The sequence below is a fragment of the Chanos chanos genome, chromosome 14 (assembly GCF_902362185.1).
Source record: "Chanos chanos chromosome 14, fChaCha1.1, whole genome shotgun sequence".
Taxonomy (NCBI): domain Eukaryota; kingdom Metazoa; phylum Chordata; class Actinopteri; order Gonorynchiformes; family Chanidae; genus Chanos; species Chanos chanos.
This window is the reverse complement of record NC_044508.1, coordinates 1,610,780-1,631,996: the sequence shown is the minus strand read 5'-3', so window position 1 is coordinate 1,631,996 and position 21,217 is coordinate 1,610,780. Positions and strand designations below refer to the sequence as shown.

The following is a 21,217-nucleotide window of genomic DNA, read 5'->3' as shown; positions in this document are numbered from 1 at the left end:
TTGTTTAATTGCTGAACCAATGGAGCAATGGAGTGGATCACTGAGAGAGCGGCTCGAGTTGTTCCTACAACAGTGTGTTAATGACCAACAGAACGATGTGTGTGTGCGTGTGTGTGTGCGCGTGTGTGTGTGTGTGGAGAGGGCTGTGTATGTGTGTGTGTGTGCGTGTGTGTGTGTGGAGAGAGAGGTGTGTACGTGTGGCTATTTAAGTCCAGTTTCTCTCTCTGCACATGGAATGGTTCTAAATGCTCAGACAGTCAGAGCCCATGTCAATTAGCTTCCATTATGTTCCACTTATCACGGCAGCCAATGGAAAATGAACTGACTCAGGAGAGGAGTCCACGGGGAGCAAACAGGCATGACTAACCCATCTGGACAACCCATACACTCACACAACACATTACCACAACACATACACTCACACAACACATTACTACAACACATACACTCACACAACACATTACCACAACACATACACTCACACAACACATTACCACAACACATACACTCACACAACACATTACCACAACACATACACTCACACAACACATTACCACAACCCATACACTCACACAACACATTACCACAACACATACACTCACACAACACATTACTACAACCCATACACTCACACAACACATTACCACAACCCATACACTCACACAACACATTACCACAACACATACACTCACACAACACATTACCACAACACATACACTCACACAACACATTACTACAACCCATACACTCACACAACACATTACCACAACACATACACTCACACAACACATTACCACAACCCATACACTCACACAACACATTACTACAACCCATACACTCACACAACACATTACCACAACACATACACTCACACAACACATTACCACAACCCATACACTCACACAACACATTACCACAACCCATACACTAACACAACACATTACCACAACACATACACTCACACAACACATTACCACAACCCATACACTCACACAACACATTACCACAACACATACACTCACACAACACATTACTACAACCCATACACTCACACAACACATTACCACAACACATTACCACAACACATACACTCACACAACACATTACCACAACCCATACACTCACACAACACATTACCACAACACATTACCACAACACATACACTCACACAACACATTACCACAACACATACACTCACACAACACATTACTACAACCCATACACTCACACAACACATTACTACAACCCATACACTCACACAACACATTACCACAACACATACACTAACACAACACATTACCACAACCCATACACTCACACAACACATTACTACAACCCATACACTCACACAACACATTACCACAACACATACACTCACACAACACATTACTACAACCCATACACTCACACAACACATTACCACAACCCATACACTCACACAACACATTACCACAACACATTACCACAACACATACACTCACACAACACATTACCACAACCCATACACTCACACAACACATTACCACAACACATTACCACGACACATACACTCACACAACACATTACTACAACCCATACACTCACACAACACATTACGACAACACATTACCACAACACATACACTCACACAACACATTACCACAACACATACACTCACACAACACATTACCACAACACATACACTCACACAACACATTACTACAACCCATACACTCACACAACACATTACTACAACCCATACACTCACACAACACATTACCACAACACATTACCACAACACATACACTCACACAACACATTACAACCCATACACTAACACAACACATTACCACAACACATACACTCACACAACACATTACCACAACACATACACTCACACAACACATTACTACAACCCATACACTCACACAACACATTACCACAACCCATACACTCACACAACACATTACCACAACACATACACTCACACAACACATTACCACAACCCATACACTAACACAACACATTACCACAACACATACACTCACACAACACATTACCACAACCCATACACTCACACAACACATTACCACAACACATACACTCACACAACACATTACTACAACCCATACACTCACACAACACATTACCACAACACATTACCACAACACATACACTCACACAACACATTACCACAACCCATACACTCACACAACACATTACCACAACACATACACTCACACAACACATTACTACAACCCATACACTCACACAACACATTACTACAACCCATACACTCACACAACACATTACCACAACACATACACTAACACAACACATTACCACAACCCATACACTCACACAACACATTACTACAACCCATACACTCACACAACACATTACCACAACACATACACTCACACAACACATTACTACAACCCATACACTCACACAACACATTACCACAACCCATACACTCACACAACACATTACCACAACACATTACCACAACACATACACTCACACAACACATTACCACAACCCATACACTCACACAACACATTACCACAACACATTACCACGACACATACACTCACACAACACATTACTACAACCCATACACTCACACAACACATTACGACAACACATTACCACAACACATACACTCACACAACACATTACCACAACACATACACTCACACAACACATTACCACAACACATACACTCACACAACACATTACTACAACCCATACACTCACACAACACATTACTACAACCCATACACTCACACAACACATTACCACAACACATTACTACAACCCATACACTCACACAACACATTACCACAACACATTACCACAACACATACACTCACACAACACATTACAACCCATACACTAACACAACACATTACCACAACACATACACTCACACAACACATTACCACAACACATACACTCACACAACACATTACCACAACACATACACTCACACAACACATTACTACAACCCATACACTAACACAACACATTACCACAACACATACACTCACACAACACATTACCACAACCCATACACTCACACAACACATTACCACAACACATACACTCACACAACACATTACCACAACCCATACACTAACACAACACATTACCACAACACATTACCACAACCCATACACTCACACAACACATTACCACAACACATACACTCACACAACACATTACAACCCATACACTCACACAACACATTACTACAACACATACACTAACACAACACATTACTACAACCCATACACTCACACAACACATTACCACAACACATACACTCACACAACACATTACTACAACCCAAACACTCACACAACACATTACCACAACCCATACACTCACACATTACCACAACCCATACACTCACACAACACATTACCACAACCCATACACTCACATAACACATTACCACAACCCATACACTCACACAACACATTACCACAACCCATACACTCACACAACACATTACCACAACCCATACACTCACACATTACCACAACCCATACACTCACACAACACATTACCACAACCCATACACTCACATAACACATTACCACAACCCATACACTCACATAACACATTACCACAACACATACACTAACACAACACATTACTACAACCCATACACTCACACAACACATTACCACAACCCATACACTCACACATTACCACAACCCATACACTCACACAACACATTACCACAACCCATACACTCACACAACACATTACCACAACCCATACACTCACACAACACATTACCACAACCCATACACTCACACAACACATTACCACAACACATTACTACAACCCATACACTCAAACAACACATTACCACAACACATTACCACAACCCATACACTCACACAACACATTACCACAACACATACACTCACACAACACATTACTACAAACCATACACTCACACAACACATTACTACAACCCATACACTCACACAACACATTACCACAACACATACACTCACACAACACATTACTACAACCCATACACTCACACAACACATTACCACAACACATACACTCACACAACACATTACCACAACCCATACACTCACACAACACATTACCACAACACATACACTCACACAACACATTACCACAACACATACACTCACACAACACATTACCACAACCCATACACTCACACAACACATTACCACAACACATACACTCACACAACACATTACCACAACACATACACTCACACAACACATTACCACAACCCATACACTCACACAACACATTACCACAACCCATACACTCACACAACACATTACCACAACCCATACACTCACACAACACATTACCACAACCCATACACTCACACAACACATTACCACAACCCATACACTCACACAACACATTACCACAACACATTACTACAACCCATACACTCAAACAACACATTACCACAACACATTACCACAACCCATACACTCACACAACACATTACTACAAACCATACACTCACACAACACATTACCACAACACATACACTCACACAACACATTACCACAACACATACACTCACACAACACATTACTACAACCCATACACTCACACAACACATTACCACAACACATACACTCACACAACACATTACCACAACACATACACTCACACAACACATTACTACAACCCATACACTCACACAACACATTACCACAACACATTACCACAACACATACACTCACACAACACATTACCACAACCCATACACTCACACAACACATTACCACAACACATTACCACAACACATACACTCACACAACACATTACCACAACACATACACTCACACAACACATTACCACAACACATACACTCACACAACACATTACTACAAACCATACACTCACACAACACATTACTACAACCCATACACTCACACAACACATTACCACAACACATACACTCACACAACACATTACTACAACCCATACACTCACACAACACATTACCACAACACATACACTCACACAACACATTACCACAACCCATACACTCACACAACACATTACCACAACACATACACTCACACAACACATTACCACAACACATACACTCACACAACACATTACCACAACACATACACTCACACAACACATTACCACAACACATACACTCACACAACACATTACCACAACCCATACACTCACACAACACATTACCACAACACATACACTCACACAACACATTACTACAAACCATACACTCACACAACACATTACCACAACACATACACTCACACAACACATTACCACAACACATACACTCACACAACACATTACTACAACCCATACACTCACACAACACATTACCACAACACATACACTAACACAACACATTACCACAACACATACACTCACACAACACATTACCACAACCCATACACTCACACAACACATTACTACAACCCATACACTCACACAACACATTACGACAACACATACACTAACACAACACATTACCACAACACATACACTAACACAACACATTACCACAACACATACACTCACACAACACATTACCACAACCCATACACTCACACAACACATTCCTACAACCTATAGACAGCCTTTAAACATGAGGCATGTGTTCTCTGCCTATGGACCCATCTGAATGGACTGCATTGTAAGCTGTGCTGACATGTATTGTTATCTGTCTTACATATTTTATCAACAACAGCCAGTGCCCGAGCTGTCCTAAGAGGTAAAAGAAAGCGTTATTCATGAATTAAAAGAAGTCGACTCTTTCTCTGCTACCACGGTAACATGTCACTATAAGTGGCCGTTTCGCTTGCGATTAGAACAAATTCTCATGACTGCACATCATGGCAACATTAACAGACAAGACAGACATGCCATGCAGAAATATGCCATGCAGTCTTTTCAATTATGTTTACTTTTAACTCCTTAAACACTCTCTGCTCAACAGTTTCAACATATTAAGGGACAAGTAATGTCAAATGAATGAATAATTAAACACGGTGTGGGGGGGGGGGGGGGGCATTCTTTAAATACTGTGGTAAGGAAATTTCTATACTGCTGCAGCCCTAGTGAAGTGTCATCTTTGTACGGTTTTGGGATTGCTTCAGATTAACAGATTGAGAAGTCATCACTGTGAATTAAAATATATTTACCCCCCCCCCTTTACACAAAGCCCCTACCCCAGTTTCATTTGGCCTCACAATGCACTAGTCTTTCTGTCAACTTATAAACTCCTCACAGTCCAGATGGCCATGTGCGTGAACTGGGCTGACCGTCCCAGACAAACACAGAGTAATCCCGCTGATGAGAATACTAACAGAGCAGATGCCCCACACCAGTCTGAGCAAAACATCACCAAAACCCCCACACCCCCACCCCGCTCCCGATCCACAGTCCGACTGAGTTCCTGCCTGCAGACGGACATGTAAAGGTTTTAAATGCTCCCATAGGGCACATTCTTACTCTATTAGACAAAGCTTAGACTGAATGCTTCCTTTACTGTTAAAGAATCGTTTTCAATTTCTCTGCCTGTAACCGCTTGGGCCTGCAGGTCTGATACCCATGGACCGGGCACGATGTCACTGTTCTGGCAGTGTTAATGGTTCTCTGTTCCAGTTAGAACATCTGATCAGATCCACAGACCCTGGATCAGTGGAACCAGGCATCCTGGTGCTGGCTTAGAAAGAAGATATAAGGCCGCAGGTGGTTCAAAGGGTGTGTGTGTGTGTGTGTGTGTGTGTCTGTGTGTGTGTGTCTGTGTCTGTGTGTGTGTGTGTGTGTGTCTGTGTGTGTGTGTGTGTCTGTCTGTGTGTCTGTCTGTGTGTGTGTGTGTGTGTGTCTGTGTGTGTGTCTGTCTGTGTGTGTGTGTCTGTCTGTGTGTGTGTGTCTGTGTGTGTCTGTGTGTGTGTGTGTGTGTGTGTGTCTGTGTCTGTGTCTGTGTGTGTGTGTGTGTGTGTGTGTGTGTCTGTGTGTGTGTGTGTGTGTGTCTGTGTGTGTGTGTGTGTGTGTGTCTGTGTGTGTGTGTGTCTGTGTGTGTCTGTGTGTGTGTGTCTGTGTGTGTGTGTGTGTCTGTCTGTGTGTCTGTCTGTGTGTGTGTGTGTGTGTGTGTGTGTGTGTGTGTGTGTGTGTGTGTGTGTGTCTGTCTGTGTGTGTGTCCGTCTGTGTGTGTGTCTGTCTGTGTCTGTGTGTGTCTGTATGTCTGTGTGTCTGTGTCTGTGTGTGTCTGTGTGTGTGTGTGTGTGTGTGTCTGTGTGTGTCTGTGTGTGTGTGTGTGTGTGGTGGGGGGTGGGGATATATTTTGCATTATTTGCAAAAAAACAAACTCCGGTTACAGTTCATTACACAATGATTGACTTTATGTTTTCACTGGATTACGTTGCTGATATGAGTTGTGTGGGTTCCAATATAAGATATGATGATGATGTAAAATGGGTTGAGCACATTATTAGTATTATTACTCATATCTAAGGCCTTACATGTCTGTGGACTCTTTTTAAAGTGATGGCACAGGTGAAAATCCATAGAAAAGCTTTAGTGTCAGCACTAAGTACACAGATTACACACGATTCGTCTTTTCATCATCTCCCAGTCTCTGTCCCCATCCCCCTTTGACACACACACACACACACACACATAAACACAGAGAGCATTTCTGGGAGCTTGCCCAACACAGTGAGGCTTAATTGCAGAAAGAAGCCATTGTTGTGTCTTGTTGCAGCTCCATCTTTCAATGGTGTCCATTGTTCTCTGAATGTCTTCCCTCAACACTGTGTACTATCACACAAAATAAGACAGCAGGCCTCAGTGAAGTGCTTTAGTGTGGCTTATGTCATGTTCCGTCAACTACACTCACACACACACACACACACAGACACACACACACACACACACAGACACACACACACGCAGACACACAGACACACTCAGTTTCGTCTATATACTTTTAATATATAGGGAAGGATGAGGATTTGCGTGGTGTTAGGCTTGCTGTTGGTGAACAGAGAATGCCTTGGACAAAGTGTACATCAGAACCTTTCCCTTGTGGATCTCCACCACTCCTCCAGCCCTCACACACACACACACTCATACACACACATACACACACACACACACACACACACCCCAGTGGAGTCATTATGTTGATTGATTAACTGTTCGTTAGGCAGATGGATCCAGTGTACTACAGTTCGGCCTGTGCAGACCGCAGTCACGGTCAACTGATTGCATATCTTACATATTTGTCTTAGAAAACTGACACATTTCTTTCATTAAGCTGGAGTGTGCTTCATCTCGGTGTCGTTAGACTCCGTCCTTTCACTTTCAGGGGATTCATGGTCCTGTTCATTACCATGGATCCGTTTGTGCTCGATGTGATTCAGTTCACTTTTTAATATGTAACACCCATTGCTAAATGTTTTCTGTGTATTCATGCTGCCCTGGCATTGGAAATGGGTTTCTGTTTAGAAAACTGTGAAGTCATTTAATCAGCGTTCGCAGAATCTGTTGCTTGTACTGTAAATACCGTTACCAGAAGGGATGGCACCATAACCTGCCAAGCACTGTTTCTGCTGCCAGAGAGCAGAAATTCGGGGGGGGGGGGGGGTTTGTTTAACACACACAAGCTTTATTTGTTTCGTCAACACTGAACATCGAAATGGCACCCTGCGAGACGACCTTTCCATGTCTCTTTCCTCACTGAAAAAAACAGGAGGATGGTTGAGCTGAGTTTACGGGCGTGTAGGCATTGTTCAACTCCCAGCGTGCTGTGTTTTTTTTTTTTTTTTTTTTTTTTAATCGGCAACTTCCCAAGCGCGACGTGAGCCTGCGCAAGTGAGCTCGGCTTTCCGGCTGGGAAGTGGCAGGGAGAAAACGTTGACCTTGTGTGGAATGGTTTCGCAGATGCCGTCTAAAGATAAACATCGTAACAATCTCAACCGTGTCAGGGAGCCGAGCCGTAAGCCGCCGTCCAGCGCGACCTCGTGGTCGGTCCCTCAAGGTCAAGGAGACGCAGTGACGTCGGTCAGCTGTCCCTCCTCACAGGCGTCCTGCGTCCATGCAGATGACTCTCTCTCTCTCTCTCTCTCTCTGCCGTGAACACTGTTTGTCCTGGAACAGAGGAACCGATGGTGTCTGTTCTCCAGAGCTGTGCCCCATTGCAGCCTCTCAAGAGGCTCCATCTTCAGACTCTTAATCCAACTGAGACTAAATTGGCTATGCTGGACCTTTAGAATAGCCTATTATCCCTGGTCACCGTTGACAATAAAATGTGTTCGAAAAGAAAACAGATTTTCCAGACTGCCTCTGAAACTGTTCTGTGGTGGACATCTAATTGTTTCCTGATTGATTTTCACCGTCTACACAGACCAAAACACTAGTCTTTGGTTTTAAAATAAACCCACTCAGCTACGTGATTGGTCTACTTGTCCATCTGAACTGTGTACGCTGAGCATTAAATTAAGGACGCCATCAGGTCGTCCAGACGGTAGCAGGTGGAAGGCTGACTTTGCCTGGATATTGGCAGAGCATTTTTAGCATAGCACTCTGACTGAGTCACCATCATGCTGACCTATTCCACAATTATCTAAATGCCCTCACACATATTTATGGAGATGGCTTAGCCTCCGGGTCTTTTGTTAAGGTCTTATCTGATTTGAGCCATGACCGTGTGTGTGTGTGTGTGCGCGCGCGCGCATGTGTGTGTGTGTGTGTGTTTCATATCCCTGATCAGACAGTTCCAAAGAGGACAAAATGGAATGCTCTATTGTTTTCAATCCCTGTAATCTAGATTACCAAAAAACCAAAAAAAACAAAACCCTAGAGATGCTGTAAGCTTTGAATTCCCATTTGTTCTATTCAGGGTTTTTTTTTGTACCTCTTTCCTTGGGGGTGGCGTGGTAGTGACAGTAAATTTAAGCCCCCGCCCCCAACACACGCACACATACAAATAAACACACACACACACACACACACCCAGCCACCCCCACAAAAAAATAAAAAAGAACAACAACCACCCGATCCCTGGTGACAGAAGGGCCTTCCACCCACTACCACCCGCCCCCACTTCCTCCTTCACTGCACCCACTCGCCTTCACGCTGCTACCGCGGCAACTGCGGCTGACTCAGCTTTTGTGCGCGACTCTCCATACCAGACCAATTACGTTAAGTGGCACCCACCTCTGACTAGCATGAAGTTCGTGGTCATGTTTTGAGGGGGAGGGTATACGCTCCCTGATGAATCATCCCCTTCGCTTTATCAAACAGCGATAACTTTTGGGCATCGGAGACCCGCTACGAAACCTCTAAGCTCTCCTCTTTATTCTGGCGCATACTGATTTATTTCCAGACCCTCTGGGGTGGCTGGAGGAGAGTGTGGTATCCATAGCATTCCAGGGCAGCCTAGAGATAGTCCTGTAACGAAGACAGAGTTTGTTTTCTTCTCAGTCTCCCCTCTCCAGGCGTGCTCATTAAGGAGCACAAGAACAGTGTTGTCACTGGAGACCTGTCCTGCTGATTAATTGCTACCTTTGGTACACTGGTAGTGTTGCCTTTTTTTTTTTTTTTTTTCTTTCTGTGCCGTCAGCCTGTCAGCCTCATTGTGTGTGTCTTGCGCTGTATTACACGTGAGTGACTGTTTACTGTGTCCCTGAGGACACTTGTGTGTGTGAATAATTTGTGCTCAGTGCAGTGGTAACACGTCCACAGTCAGAGCACAGCGGCCAGACTGCGTATCGGTTTGATTTTCCCGGGTTTTGCAGTGATTGGTTGGAGCAGACTGTGTATCGGTTCGATTTTCCCGGGTTTTGCAGTGATTGGTTTGAGCAGACTGTGTATCGGTTTGATTTTCCCGGGTTTTGCAGTGATTGGTTGGAGCAGAGTGCGTATCGGTTCGATCTTCCCGGGTTTTACAGTGATTGGTTGGAGCGGTACCTGGCAATGCCCCTCTCTTTACATTAGAAAAAAAAGGTGTGTTTTATAAAATTTGGTTTAAGCTGAACTTTCTTTTGATGATGCATCTGACTTTGCCTCTCGTTCATCTTTCCGCTCAAAACGCTCGACCCTGATAAGAGTTACTTCAAAGGAGGGCTGCTTTCCAGTGGAATCTGGAGCAACCAGATTTGAGATGCATCGATTTGGCTGCTCCGAAGGCTCTCGGTTGCTTGTATACAACTTTTCCCTCCAACAAGATTCATATCAAGCCCGTGCAGGTGTGTGTCTGGAATAACAACGATGCTTCTCGCTTACAGACTGTTTTTTTTTTTTTTTTTTTTGGGGGGGGGGGGGCTATAAGCGTGAGATGGTAGCTGTCAGATCACCTGCGTGCAGATTTTATTTTGCTTTCAGTTGTAAAAAAAAAAAAAATCCTTTTTTTAACAGGTTGTGAGTGAACACATCCAAGTCAAAAATTTATCTCAGAATCTGGGTTTTGATGGCCATCTCCACTGTCCACCCCGGGACTGAAGACCTGTCACACGTAAAGGCAAAGTCAGGGAACTGCAGCACAGTTCTCTGCAGTCCTGTTTTACGGTTAGATGCTTTTATAAAGGTAAACACAAAAGAAAGATGAAAAAGTCTCACTGAGTTTTTAGAGGCTGTTGGTTACCCTGTAATCTCTGTGGCGGATTTGTTTACCCCCGTAGCGAGACTCATGTCTGAAAGAAGATCAAACATTTTCATTTTCTCCTGTGTCGCACTGATTGATTCTGTCAAATGTAGTTTAGTGCAGTTTTAGCATAGTTTTCCTGCCTCTACAGGAAAAGGCTGATAATTTATAACGGTCGATTATGTTGTCATCCTTTTCTGGTCAGTGAGACAAATAGAACCTCCTTTCTGTTTCTCCTCCTCTTACGGCCACAACACATCAGAGAGCCACTGTCCTAAAAGCGTACTGAAGAAGATGGTTTTGGCTGGTTTGCAGATGCGGAAGATCATCCTGAGCTTCTGTTTTACACATGTGCTTTTAGTCAAGTTGACCTCTGTGTTGTGACATACCTGTAAGCATGCAGGGACAGATTTTTCCCACTAATTTGTAAACGTATTCATAGTTTGGGTCTATGGCACGATTGTGCGCGATTCATATACAATATTACGACAAAATCGTCATATGACAGGGTCTTTGGAACGGAACCCTCTTCGTAGTACTCGGGCATCCTGTGTTCTAGAACAGATACACTGTGACATTCCGAATGCAGAGACAGGCAAACAGCCACATGCCCTCCTGGGCTGACCTCTTGACCTTTGGCCCAAACATGAGTGACAGGTTGCAGCCCCACAGGACCTGTAAGAATGCTACTGTGACGTAAAGATTTCCTGGCACTCAGTAACTGAATGTGAGAGAAGGACGGGGGTGGGGTGTGATGGAGGGTGGTGGTTGGGGAGGAGTATTGCGTCTCCCCATTTTTTTAAGGCATTTTTATTTATTCTCCTGTAGCCATCCAGGCCGAGAACACTTCACATTTCTGCTTTTGGTTGTCATGCCTTTACGTGTTTGTCACTGTTTACAATGGAAACGCTTTGTCAGTGATGTTCTCTAGGGATGGTCCAAAAGGCTGCAGACACTTTTCAGACACCTCAGAGACACATACTTCAAAAGCAGAAACTCTTCCGCTTCACGGAGCATAAAATGTTTGGTATCTGTGTTTGAATCTTACACTTGCACAATATGACAGATAGGGGAGTGTCTAACTTCAGAGGGTCAGACAGAGGTCAGATCGTAATAAATAGCGTGAGCATTTAAAAATCTGATGTTGACTGTTGTCCATATTTCTATGCAGGATATTGACAGTTGAGTGCAGTATTAGTGCATGCTGATCATCTGCCTGTTGACAGAACTGACTGGAAAGTACCAGACATGGCTCCTCACCGTCATCACTGAACCTCAGATCTGTCTTCTGGCACAAAGACAAGAGCCAAGCAGACGTACAGAAATGCTATACTGAATCCTAGTGCCCACACACACAAACACACACACACACACACACACACTGCACTACTGCCTCTTAACACCACAACCTCAGCTGGACTGACTGCTCCACCAGCGCAGATTCCAGGAAACGTTATCCATGGCATCGTTGCCTTGTCCTGGACCACTTATAGAACTGTTCCCATAATTCATTTCTGCTCTACTTTTCTATAACCCAGCCAAGTTAGATCTGACCCATGCCCTCTGCAGTTATGTATGTATGTATGTATGTATGTATGTATGTATTATTATTATTATTATTAGTGGTGTAACAATTCACCAATACAACCAGCAGTTCGGTGTGATTGAAAGTGATGCGACAGGAAGCAGTCTGATACAGTTCTTAAGATTTGTTTAATGTACACATTCATTTTCCTTCCTTATTATAAAATCCAAATGTATTCCAAACTTTAGATTTTAGATTTGATGGTGCACTGTAAACCGTGTCGGCGTTGTCGAACATGTTCTTGTTTTTACCTTGCAAGCAACACTAACATCACTCTGGTAAAAGGTAAAAGGTCAACGTGAGACGCTGTGCAGATTTATTAGTGAATGAGAGGCGGTCATTATTATTTTGAAAGTGACATGACTTGTAATGTTAGATCAGTTAGTCTTCTGCAGTAGCTCAGTTTATACTAAAGTTGAATTAGCAACAAAACTTCAGTCAACCGATTTGTAACTTTCGAATCGGGCCTTCGACCGGTTCAGGGTACATTTAGATTGATCCAGGGGTCCGCATATCGATATAGTTGCACCAGTTTCTGATTCATAAATCGTGAATCGTTACATCCCTAAGTATTATTGTTGTTGTTGAGAGTGAGTGGATAGAGGATAATCTAAGGGTTAAGTTTAGGGATTAGTTATAGAGGATAGTCTAAGGGTTAAGTTTAGGGATTAGTTATAGAGGATAGTCTAAGGGTTAAGTTTAGGGGTTAGTTATAGAGGATAATCTAAGGGTTAAGTTTAGGGATTAGTTATAGAGGATAGTCTAAGGGTTAAATTTAGAGGTTAGTTATAGAGGATAGTCTGTGATTAAGTTAGGAGTCCATGGATAACAGATCAACTGTTGGTCAGTCTACCCTCAGAACAACTTTCACACCTGGATATGCCAATGTGTGTTCTAGTGTACAGTGACAGACATACCTTTAGCCAAGCATCTAACAATTCCTTTTCTTTTCCCCTGTTTCACTGTAGGTGCCCCTGGCTTACCAAGGCTATTTCTCCAGCTGTGCCCATCTACAATGGCATCATCTTCCTCTTTGTCCTTGCCAATTTCAGCATGGCAACTTTCATGGACCCAGGCATCTTTCCCAGAGGTGAGGGCTCCTGGTTATCGGCTGTCCCGTGGACATACTCCAGTCCATAAAAAGGACCTGACACTGATGACTTAAACAAGCCTTACACGCAAGCTGGTGTTGGTTACCGCATTCCTATTTTATGCAGATATATTTGTATATTACATGCATTCAAAACAGGACCTCAGAAATGTGAACCAGTTTAGTAACAGAAGCGAAAGGCACTGGCACGGATTACTCCCCTGTGGCACTGATTCAGTGAGTGTCTGGTGAAGCTCTCGTTCCCTGCTCCAAGCATTATGTGTCCCTTGGCCATTTGCAGTAAGAGTTGGTAGTCTGTATCCACACTCAGTTTAGTCCACCTATAGTGAAGGCTATTACTGCTATCACCTACTCAGTGGCTTGTGTTTTAAAATGTCAGTGGAACAATGCCCATTTGGCCGCAGGGGAGGCAGTTCCTTTAAATGATATCTATCTCTGGGAACTGCTTTTCTTCATTTGAAGGTAATAAATAACGGTTAATGAAGGTTTTTATTCCCTTACATGAGAATTAATGAAATGTCTCAGTTTCCTGTTGGAACAACAGCCCAAAGGCACGGTGGGGGATCAGCATTTGAGGAAAGGTTTTTCTCTGTACTCAGAGACAATTTGAAATTAGATGGAGAAAAAAAAATTGTTACTACCCAAGGTATGCCTTGGAAAGTATCTATTAAATAGCCAGCAGTTTCGCCGCTGTGTGTACCTGTTTGAAATCCTGTACTTCCCTTTGATGTAGCAAATGAGGATGAGGACAAAGACGATGACTTTCGGGCTCCGCTCTACAAGAACGTGGAGATCAAAGGCATCCAGGTTCGGATGAAGTGGTGCGCTACCTGCCATTTCTACAGACCACCGCGCTGCTCCCACTGCAGCGTCTGTGACAACTGTGTGGAGGTGAGAAGAATTTAGCCCTCACCCTGTTAGCTCAGCTGGCTCTGTCGCTGGCTAACAGCTAACGCACTGTTAGCTCAGTTCACTGTCTGTGTGCTAGGACCGTTCTCACACTGCTAGCATGGCTAACGCTACGATAAAACTTCTGGTTTCACGGTAGATACGCTGTTAAGAGCGCTAGCGCAGGTCTAGTATAGCTAGTCCGCTTTAAGCAAAGTTAGAACACTCTTTCAGCTCAGATAGAATTTGTCAGAATCTAGCTTTTAGTACACTTTCTACAATGCTAGCACAGCCAACAGAGAGGAGAGCTAGTACCTTCTGTTGCTGTCATGCTAACATCCCCTTATCGTGGTTAGTGTGCTTGTATACTGATATAGACTGATTAGTCTGAAGAGGTTTGTCAGTTAGCCCCCTGACTAACTAAACTAAAAGAACTCTTCTGCTCTACTTCAGGACTTTGACCATCACTGCCCATGGGTGAATAACTGCATTGGCCGGCGGAACTACCGCTACTTCTTCCTGTTCCTGCTGTCACTGAGCACCCATATAATTGGGGTGTTCTCCTTTGGCCTGCTCTTTGTGCTCCACCATTTGGAGACCCTGGGTGCGCTGCACACCACTGTGACGTATCCTTCCACCACATGCAGAAAAACCTCAGGTCTTTAGTTGTCTGTGTGGGTTTCTGGGATATGTGAAATGGAAAAGCGGTGTCTTGTAATTTGCTGCTGGAATACTGGTGGAACTGTTGTGAATTCCTTGATTCTAGCTGCTCAGTCTGGTGGTAATGTGTGTGGCAGGTTTGTTTTTTATTCCAGTGATGGGGCTCACTGGTTTCCACATGGTTTTGGTTGCCAGAGGCCGCACTACAAATGAACAGGTGAGAAAAAACTTACATATGTTCTTGCACACGCAAACAATTACACACTGGTGTCTTATGTTGTAAGTGGACATTAATATCTTTAAATTTAAAAAAAATCTTCAAACAGTGGTGAAGTGTAATGGGAGGGTTGCCTTTTCCCCCCCTTTTTTTTTATCCACTTAACGAGAGGCCTGTTTCTTCTCAGGTGACAGGAAAGTTCCGAGGAGGAGTAAATCCCTTCACCAAAGGTTGCTGTGGCAACGTAAAACATGTCTTGTGCAGTCCCCTGGCTCCAAGGTAAAGCCGGAAATGGGTTTGGAAGAGAGATAAGGCTGTAGCATTGAAACAGCACCAGTATTTGAAACTCTGGGGTTAGTCAGATGAAGGAGAGGATAGAGACGTTTTAAAGCTGGTTCAGAGGAGAAAGCTCTTTTCCTCTGGCACCCATGTAATCTTCAGTCCCCGGTGCAGTGGTTGCCCTTAGAAATTCTCACAATGTCCTTCCCTTGAACTGTTAGGCTCTTCCGTAAATCTAGCACAATCAGCCGCAGCAATTACCACTGCATCTGTTCAACACCTGACCTCTCAGCACACTGCTGAACTCACTCACCCTGAAATGTATCAGAGCAGATAGGGAATTTTGAAAGAGAAAGATGAAAATGTTGATGTTCCCTGGCTTCCGTCTTGGGGGGGGGTGCGCTTCCTGTTTTGCTGTGTTGCAGAGGAGCACTCAAGGGAAAACCAGCAATGATTTAGATTTAATCACTTGTGTGAAATGTTACTTAAAGGGAAAGTGATCCCTGCAGAAAAGTCATTTAAGACCCAATGTTAACGGCCCATTAAGAATCCCTTAACGAGCACAGAGGGTGAAGGCCTGAAAGCTAAAGGAGGTGTGTGTGGCTGCTGTAGATTGTGATAGTGTTGCATTGTTTGGAATGTCTCAGTTTGATCTTGGACATCTCTTCAATAGAGACTCATGACAAGAATCACATCCCAAAGATTTTGGCTAGAGCTACACCCGTAGTTGTACTGTTAGTTCTGTTTTCTTCACATGAAAATGCATGTGTCATCTTGAGATGAAATATGAACATTTGTAATGCATTCAAAGGGAATTTGATTCATTTGCAATTTGGTTTAGTTTCTGTTGAGGGCCACTTTTAGTGTGACTGATTTCACTGAAACTTCTCCGTCATGTTGGATTTTGATTCCACCTTCTGCACAGGTACATGGTGGATCCCAGGAAAAAGGCTCCAGTTTCCATTCAACCCCCCTTCCTGCGCCCTGCCCTCTCCGACAGACACATTGCCGTTAAGGTCAGCGACAACGGCATCCACAGCAGCATCCTCCGATCTAAAGTGAGTCTGTGTCTCTGTCCAGCCTCCTGCAGGGTCCTGCTCATAGAAGGTCTGTCTAACCCTCTTCCCTTGACTGTGCTTGGTTCGTTTCAGTCCAGAACCAGTCTGGATGGGCTGAATGAAAGGGGTCTGGACCCACAGCCACCAGTGCTGCCCCCAAAAGCTGATCGTCATAACCAGCTGAAAAACCAGTTAACCTCCAGTGAAGGTAAGTGCCCCTGCTCATTGTTATTGGGCCTTTCAGAACAAGACCTCTGATGCTGTAATGTAATCAGTTGTTAACACTTGGTTACTTACAGCTGTAGAGAAGCCAGTTCACAGAGGGCAAACAGTGTGCAATACCCACCTTCCCCTTCATGTCCCTCTTTAAAAACTGTAGTTTAGGAAGTGCTCTATAACTGTTTTTAGAGTTTAGCTAATTGTGTAGTAGAAGGCGGAACAGCTTCAATGAGAAGTCTGTCATCTACCGCACTTTATCTTATGGCCTAAAGATTATTTATTGTGTTATCTGAATGAGGCACTCTTGTATAACTCAAATATTTCTGTGCTGTTGCTGCCACCTGGTGGTGTCTTTGTTAGTAACATGTCTTGTTTGTTGAAGTGTTTTATTTTCCCTCTCTCTCTCTCTCTTCAGAGAGTTCCCTGTCCAGTAAGACTGTCAACCCATCCACACCGGCCATGTACAAATACAGACCATCCTTTGGCACCATGCCCAAAGTCCACTACCACACAGCAGGGGAGAAGGTGAGTAGAGCCTAGTACACAGCAATGTTTTACTTATACCCAAATAAATTCTCATAAAGTTTCTCAGAATAAAGGGTGGTCTGACATCAGTTCTCCTCAAGTCATGTACACGTTTCACTTGATATTATGAAGGACAAGGACTGATCCCAGAGGAGTACTAATTTGGTTAGTGTTATGGCATATTCAAAGTTCCATGCTTCCAAAAATATGTTCTAAGTGTATGAAGCATGTAGATCTGTGATGAGTTACGGGTGTGGGTTTTCACAGTCGTGAGCTCCAGACTTGCCTACAGTACCTGCATATTTCTCAGATAACAAATAGTCCTTAAACTGGACATCTGGATCAAAAGCACCTGAGTTCTGGCCCTTGTGGATCACACATGAACACTCCTGCTTGTGACCGTTTATTCAGACATAGTCCACTCCAGCTTCAGGCTCCTCCTTGTCATTACACTTTTGCTGCATCATTGTCTGTAAAACTCTCAGTTGTTTTTTGTTTCTGTCGCTCAGATTTCGATGCCGGACGACTGTAAACCGACGGCTATTCTCGAGGAGGGCTGCAGGGCGCACGACTACCGCTCCGAGCCGAACCTCGACCTTCCAGACTATCGCAACGCTCCCCTTCATCGGACCTATCAGTCCTCTCCGTTCCAACTGGACTCGTTCAGCACCACCTCCCGGTCTCTGAGCCTGAGACAGGGTCAGCGCCAGGGCGAGCGGGCTGGGTTCGGGCCGACAAAGGTGGAGGCGTTGACGTCCACCCCTCACAGGGGCGTGTTCTCACCCGGGACGCTGTCCAACCGAAACGGGAGTCTCTCGTATGACAGCCTGCTCCACCCCAGTGTTTCCCCGGCAACTGTCGTTGCAGGGACTGAATGCACGGCCCATCCTGGCGTGCCTTCGATGGGGTTCCACTCCCCATACCTGCCTACCAAAATGTGCCATGTGCAGAGGCAGCAAGCCCCGCCTCCCTCTTATAGCCCTGTACGAGTGGGTGCGATCTATCGCAGCCACTCCCCTCATCCCCGAGATCCCTCCCCTGTGCGCTATGACAACCTCTCCAAAACCATCATGGCCTCTATCCAGGAGCGCAAGGAGATGGAGGAGAGGGAGAAGCTATCACACATACATGGCCACACCCACAGCCACACCCCCAGCCACACCCACGGAGACTCGGGTGTGTTCGACACCTGCGGAGGTTATGGACTCCCTCCAGGCACTTGCTACCCAGAGGGCCCGCTGCGAGGGGCGGGGTCACGGGGAGCCACGCCCCCAGCCTACGGCTCACGGGACAACTTGATGGGGGCGGGGGGCGGAGTGGGGGGTTATGGGGCACGGACGCCCGTGTTGCGCTCGGCTGGTTCCTCTCTGGCCCGGGTGCCTAGAACTTCATCCTCTTCCCTTCACACGGACGGGAGCAGCAGCAGCAGCGTTCAGGGCCGACCCGCGGACCAGCAGTACCGATCTCCGGCCCACCAGTCCCAGCACTCACCCTGCCCTGTCCCCCGCTCCCCCTCCTACACCCACCAGAAAGTCACCTTCATCAGTGCCATGGAGAGGACAGACTCCCCCCAGCTGGGTGGCCCCAGGTACGAATCTTAGTTCCCTCGCTCTGTAGAGAACAGCTGGAGAAAAGGGCTAGGTCACAATGCATGGACCCAACACATGACTGGTCCCCAAAACACCATGTATAGTTCTTCTTACCTACAAATGTGTAATTAACTAATTAACTAAACTGAATATTTTGTATGTTTTATTTGCTTGTGTCTGCATGGTGGACTAATAACTAGTATTGAAATCTGTTGCATGTTTGTCTTCATCATCTAATTTTTATAAATTTGTAATTGCTAGGGGAGAAATGAATTTGCTATACGCTGTTTTTCTTCCTTTGCCATTTTTACCATCTTTTTCCCATTATTTATTTATTTATTTATTTTTTGGGCCTGCCAACTTCTAAAATTTTCTCTGCATGACACATCATAGCTCCAACTCTGTCTTGTGCATGTCTCATTTCTTAAGAACTTCTTTAATCTTACTGCTGTGACATTTGAACATCTTAAAACTCTTTGAATTTTCCTTCAAAGCCTCCATGAAACTCTCTCTTGTTATACATTTTATGTTCTATCTACCCGTAACTAAACATTAAGTTGATGAATCAATGCTGATATGTTAAAAGAAAAAAAAAAGATGTAATGCAAGTTTTCTTTGATTATTGAATGAAAACAGTGTTTATCAGCGTTTATTTCTGTTGCCTGGTACAGGAGCATTTTTAGTCATTTAATCTGATTATGTATAATAACTATTCATATTATTTCCACAAAGATTGTTTTTCCCTATTTAGAGCACTTGTCCTAATTCTGTTAATTTCTAAAAACAGTTATTCTTATGAAAAACATACAGGTTATTCAAAGTGTTACAAGCAACACTTAACACTTGGGCCAGAGGACCCAGGTAGCTTTTTTCATAGCGCAGTTAAAAAACTGATACGTGCTATTTGTATCTCAAAAAGCTCTCTCTCTCTCTCTCTTTCACTCTCTCTCTCTCTTGTCTTTTGTCTTTCTCCTCTTGTTCAGAGAGAACATAGCTCAAGGTAAAGTCAACGGGCAACCCAAAGCCCAGACACGTGACTGCCACCTAGCGACAGCGTCCAGTACCCCCGATACTCCCCTCAGCCCAAGCCGACACACTAATGTCAAAAAGGTGACGGGTGTGGGCGGCACCACCTATGAGATATCTGTTTGATGGACAAGGAGGTCGCTACTTCCTGCTGGAGACGGCTGCCATGGCAACCAACAATACCACCACCCGTGCTAAAAACGAAAGAGACCTCACTCTTTCTTTTACTGTTGTATTTTTCTCGGAACACTGTATCGACCAATCAGAGGCTGGCATAGCCTTTTGCTGAGGACTGATTGGCCAGTGAGGGGTCTTTTTTGCACTGTCACAGGTGCCTGTCTCACCTCTTGTTTTTTATTGATGAGATGGGCTGTCAACTTTTTGCTGAAGTTTTTTTTTTTTTTTCAGCATGAGTGGAAATCTAA

The 21,217-nt window shown here is 44.3% G+C and overlaps 1 protein-coding gene across 1 annotated transcript in view; it reads left to right on the top strand.

Annotated features, from left to right (window-relative positions):
* zdhhc8b (zDHHC palmitoyltransferase 8b) overlaps positions 1–20,918 on the top strand; it is a 55,487-nt gene extending 34,569 nt beyond the window's left edge. Inside the window, exons 2-11 of the mRNA XM_030791743.1 lie at positions 14,189–14,310; positions 15,065–15,222; positions 15,673–15,845; positions 15,994–16,096; positions 16,284–16,375; positions 17,301–17,433; positions 17,527–17,641; positions 18,068–18,177; positions 18,687–19,765; positions 20,750–20,918. Of these exons, the coding sequence (XP_030647603.1) occupies positions 14,189–14,310; positions 15,065–15,222; positions 15,673–15,845; positions 15,994–16,096; positions 16,284–16,375; positions 17,301–17,433; positions 17,527–17,641; positions 18,068–18,177; positions 18,687–19,765; positions 20,750–20,918 (2,254 nt within the window). The remainder of the gene's footprint in view (positions 1–14,188; positions 14,311–15,064; positions 15,223–15,672; positions 15,846–15,993; positions 16,097–16,283; positions 16,376–17,300; positions 17,434–17,526; positions 17,642–18,067; positions 18,178–18,686; positions 19,766–20,749) is intronic.
* The last annotated feature ends 299 nt before the right edge of the window (positions 20,919–21,217 follow it).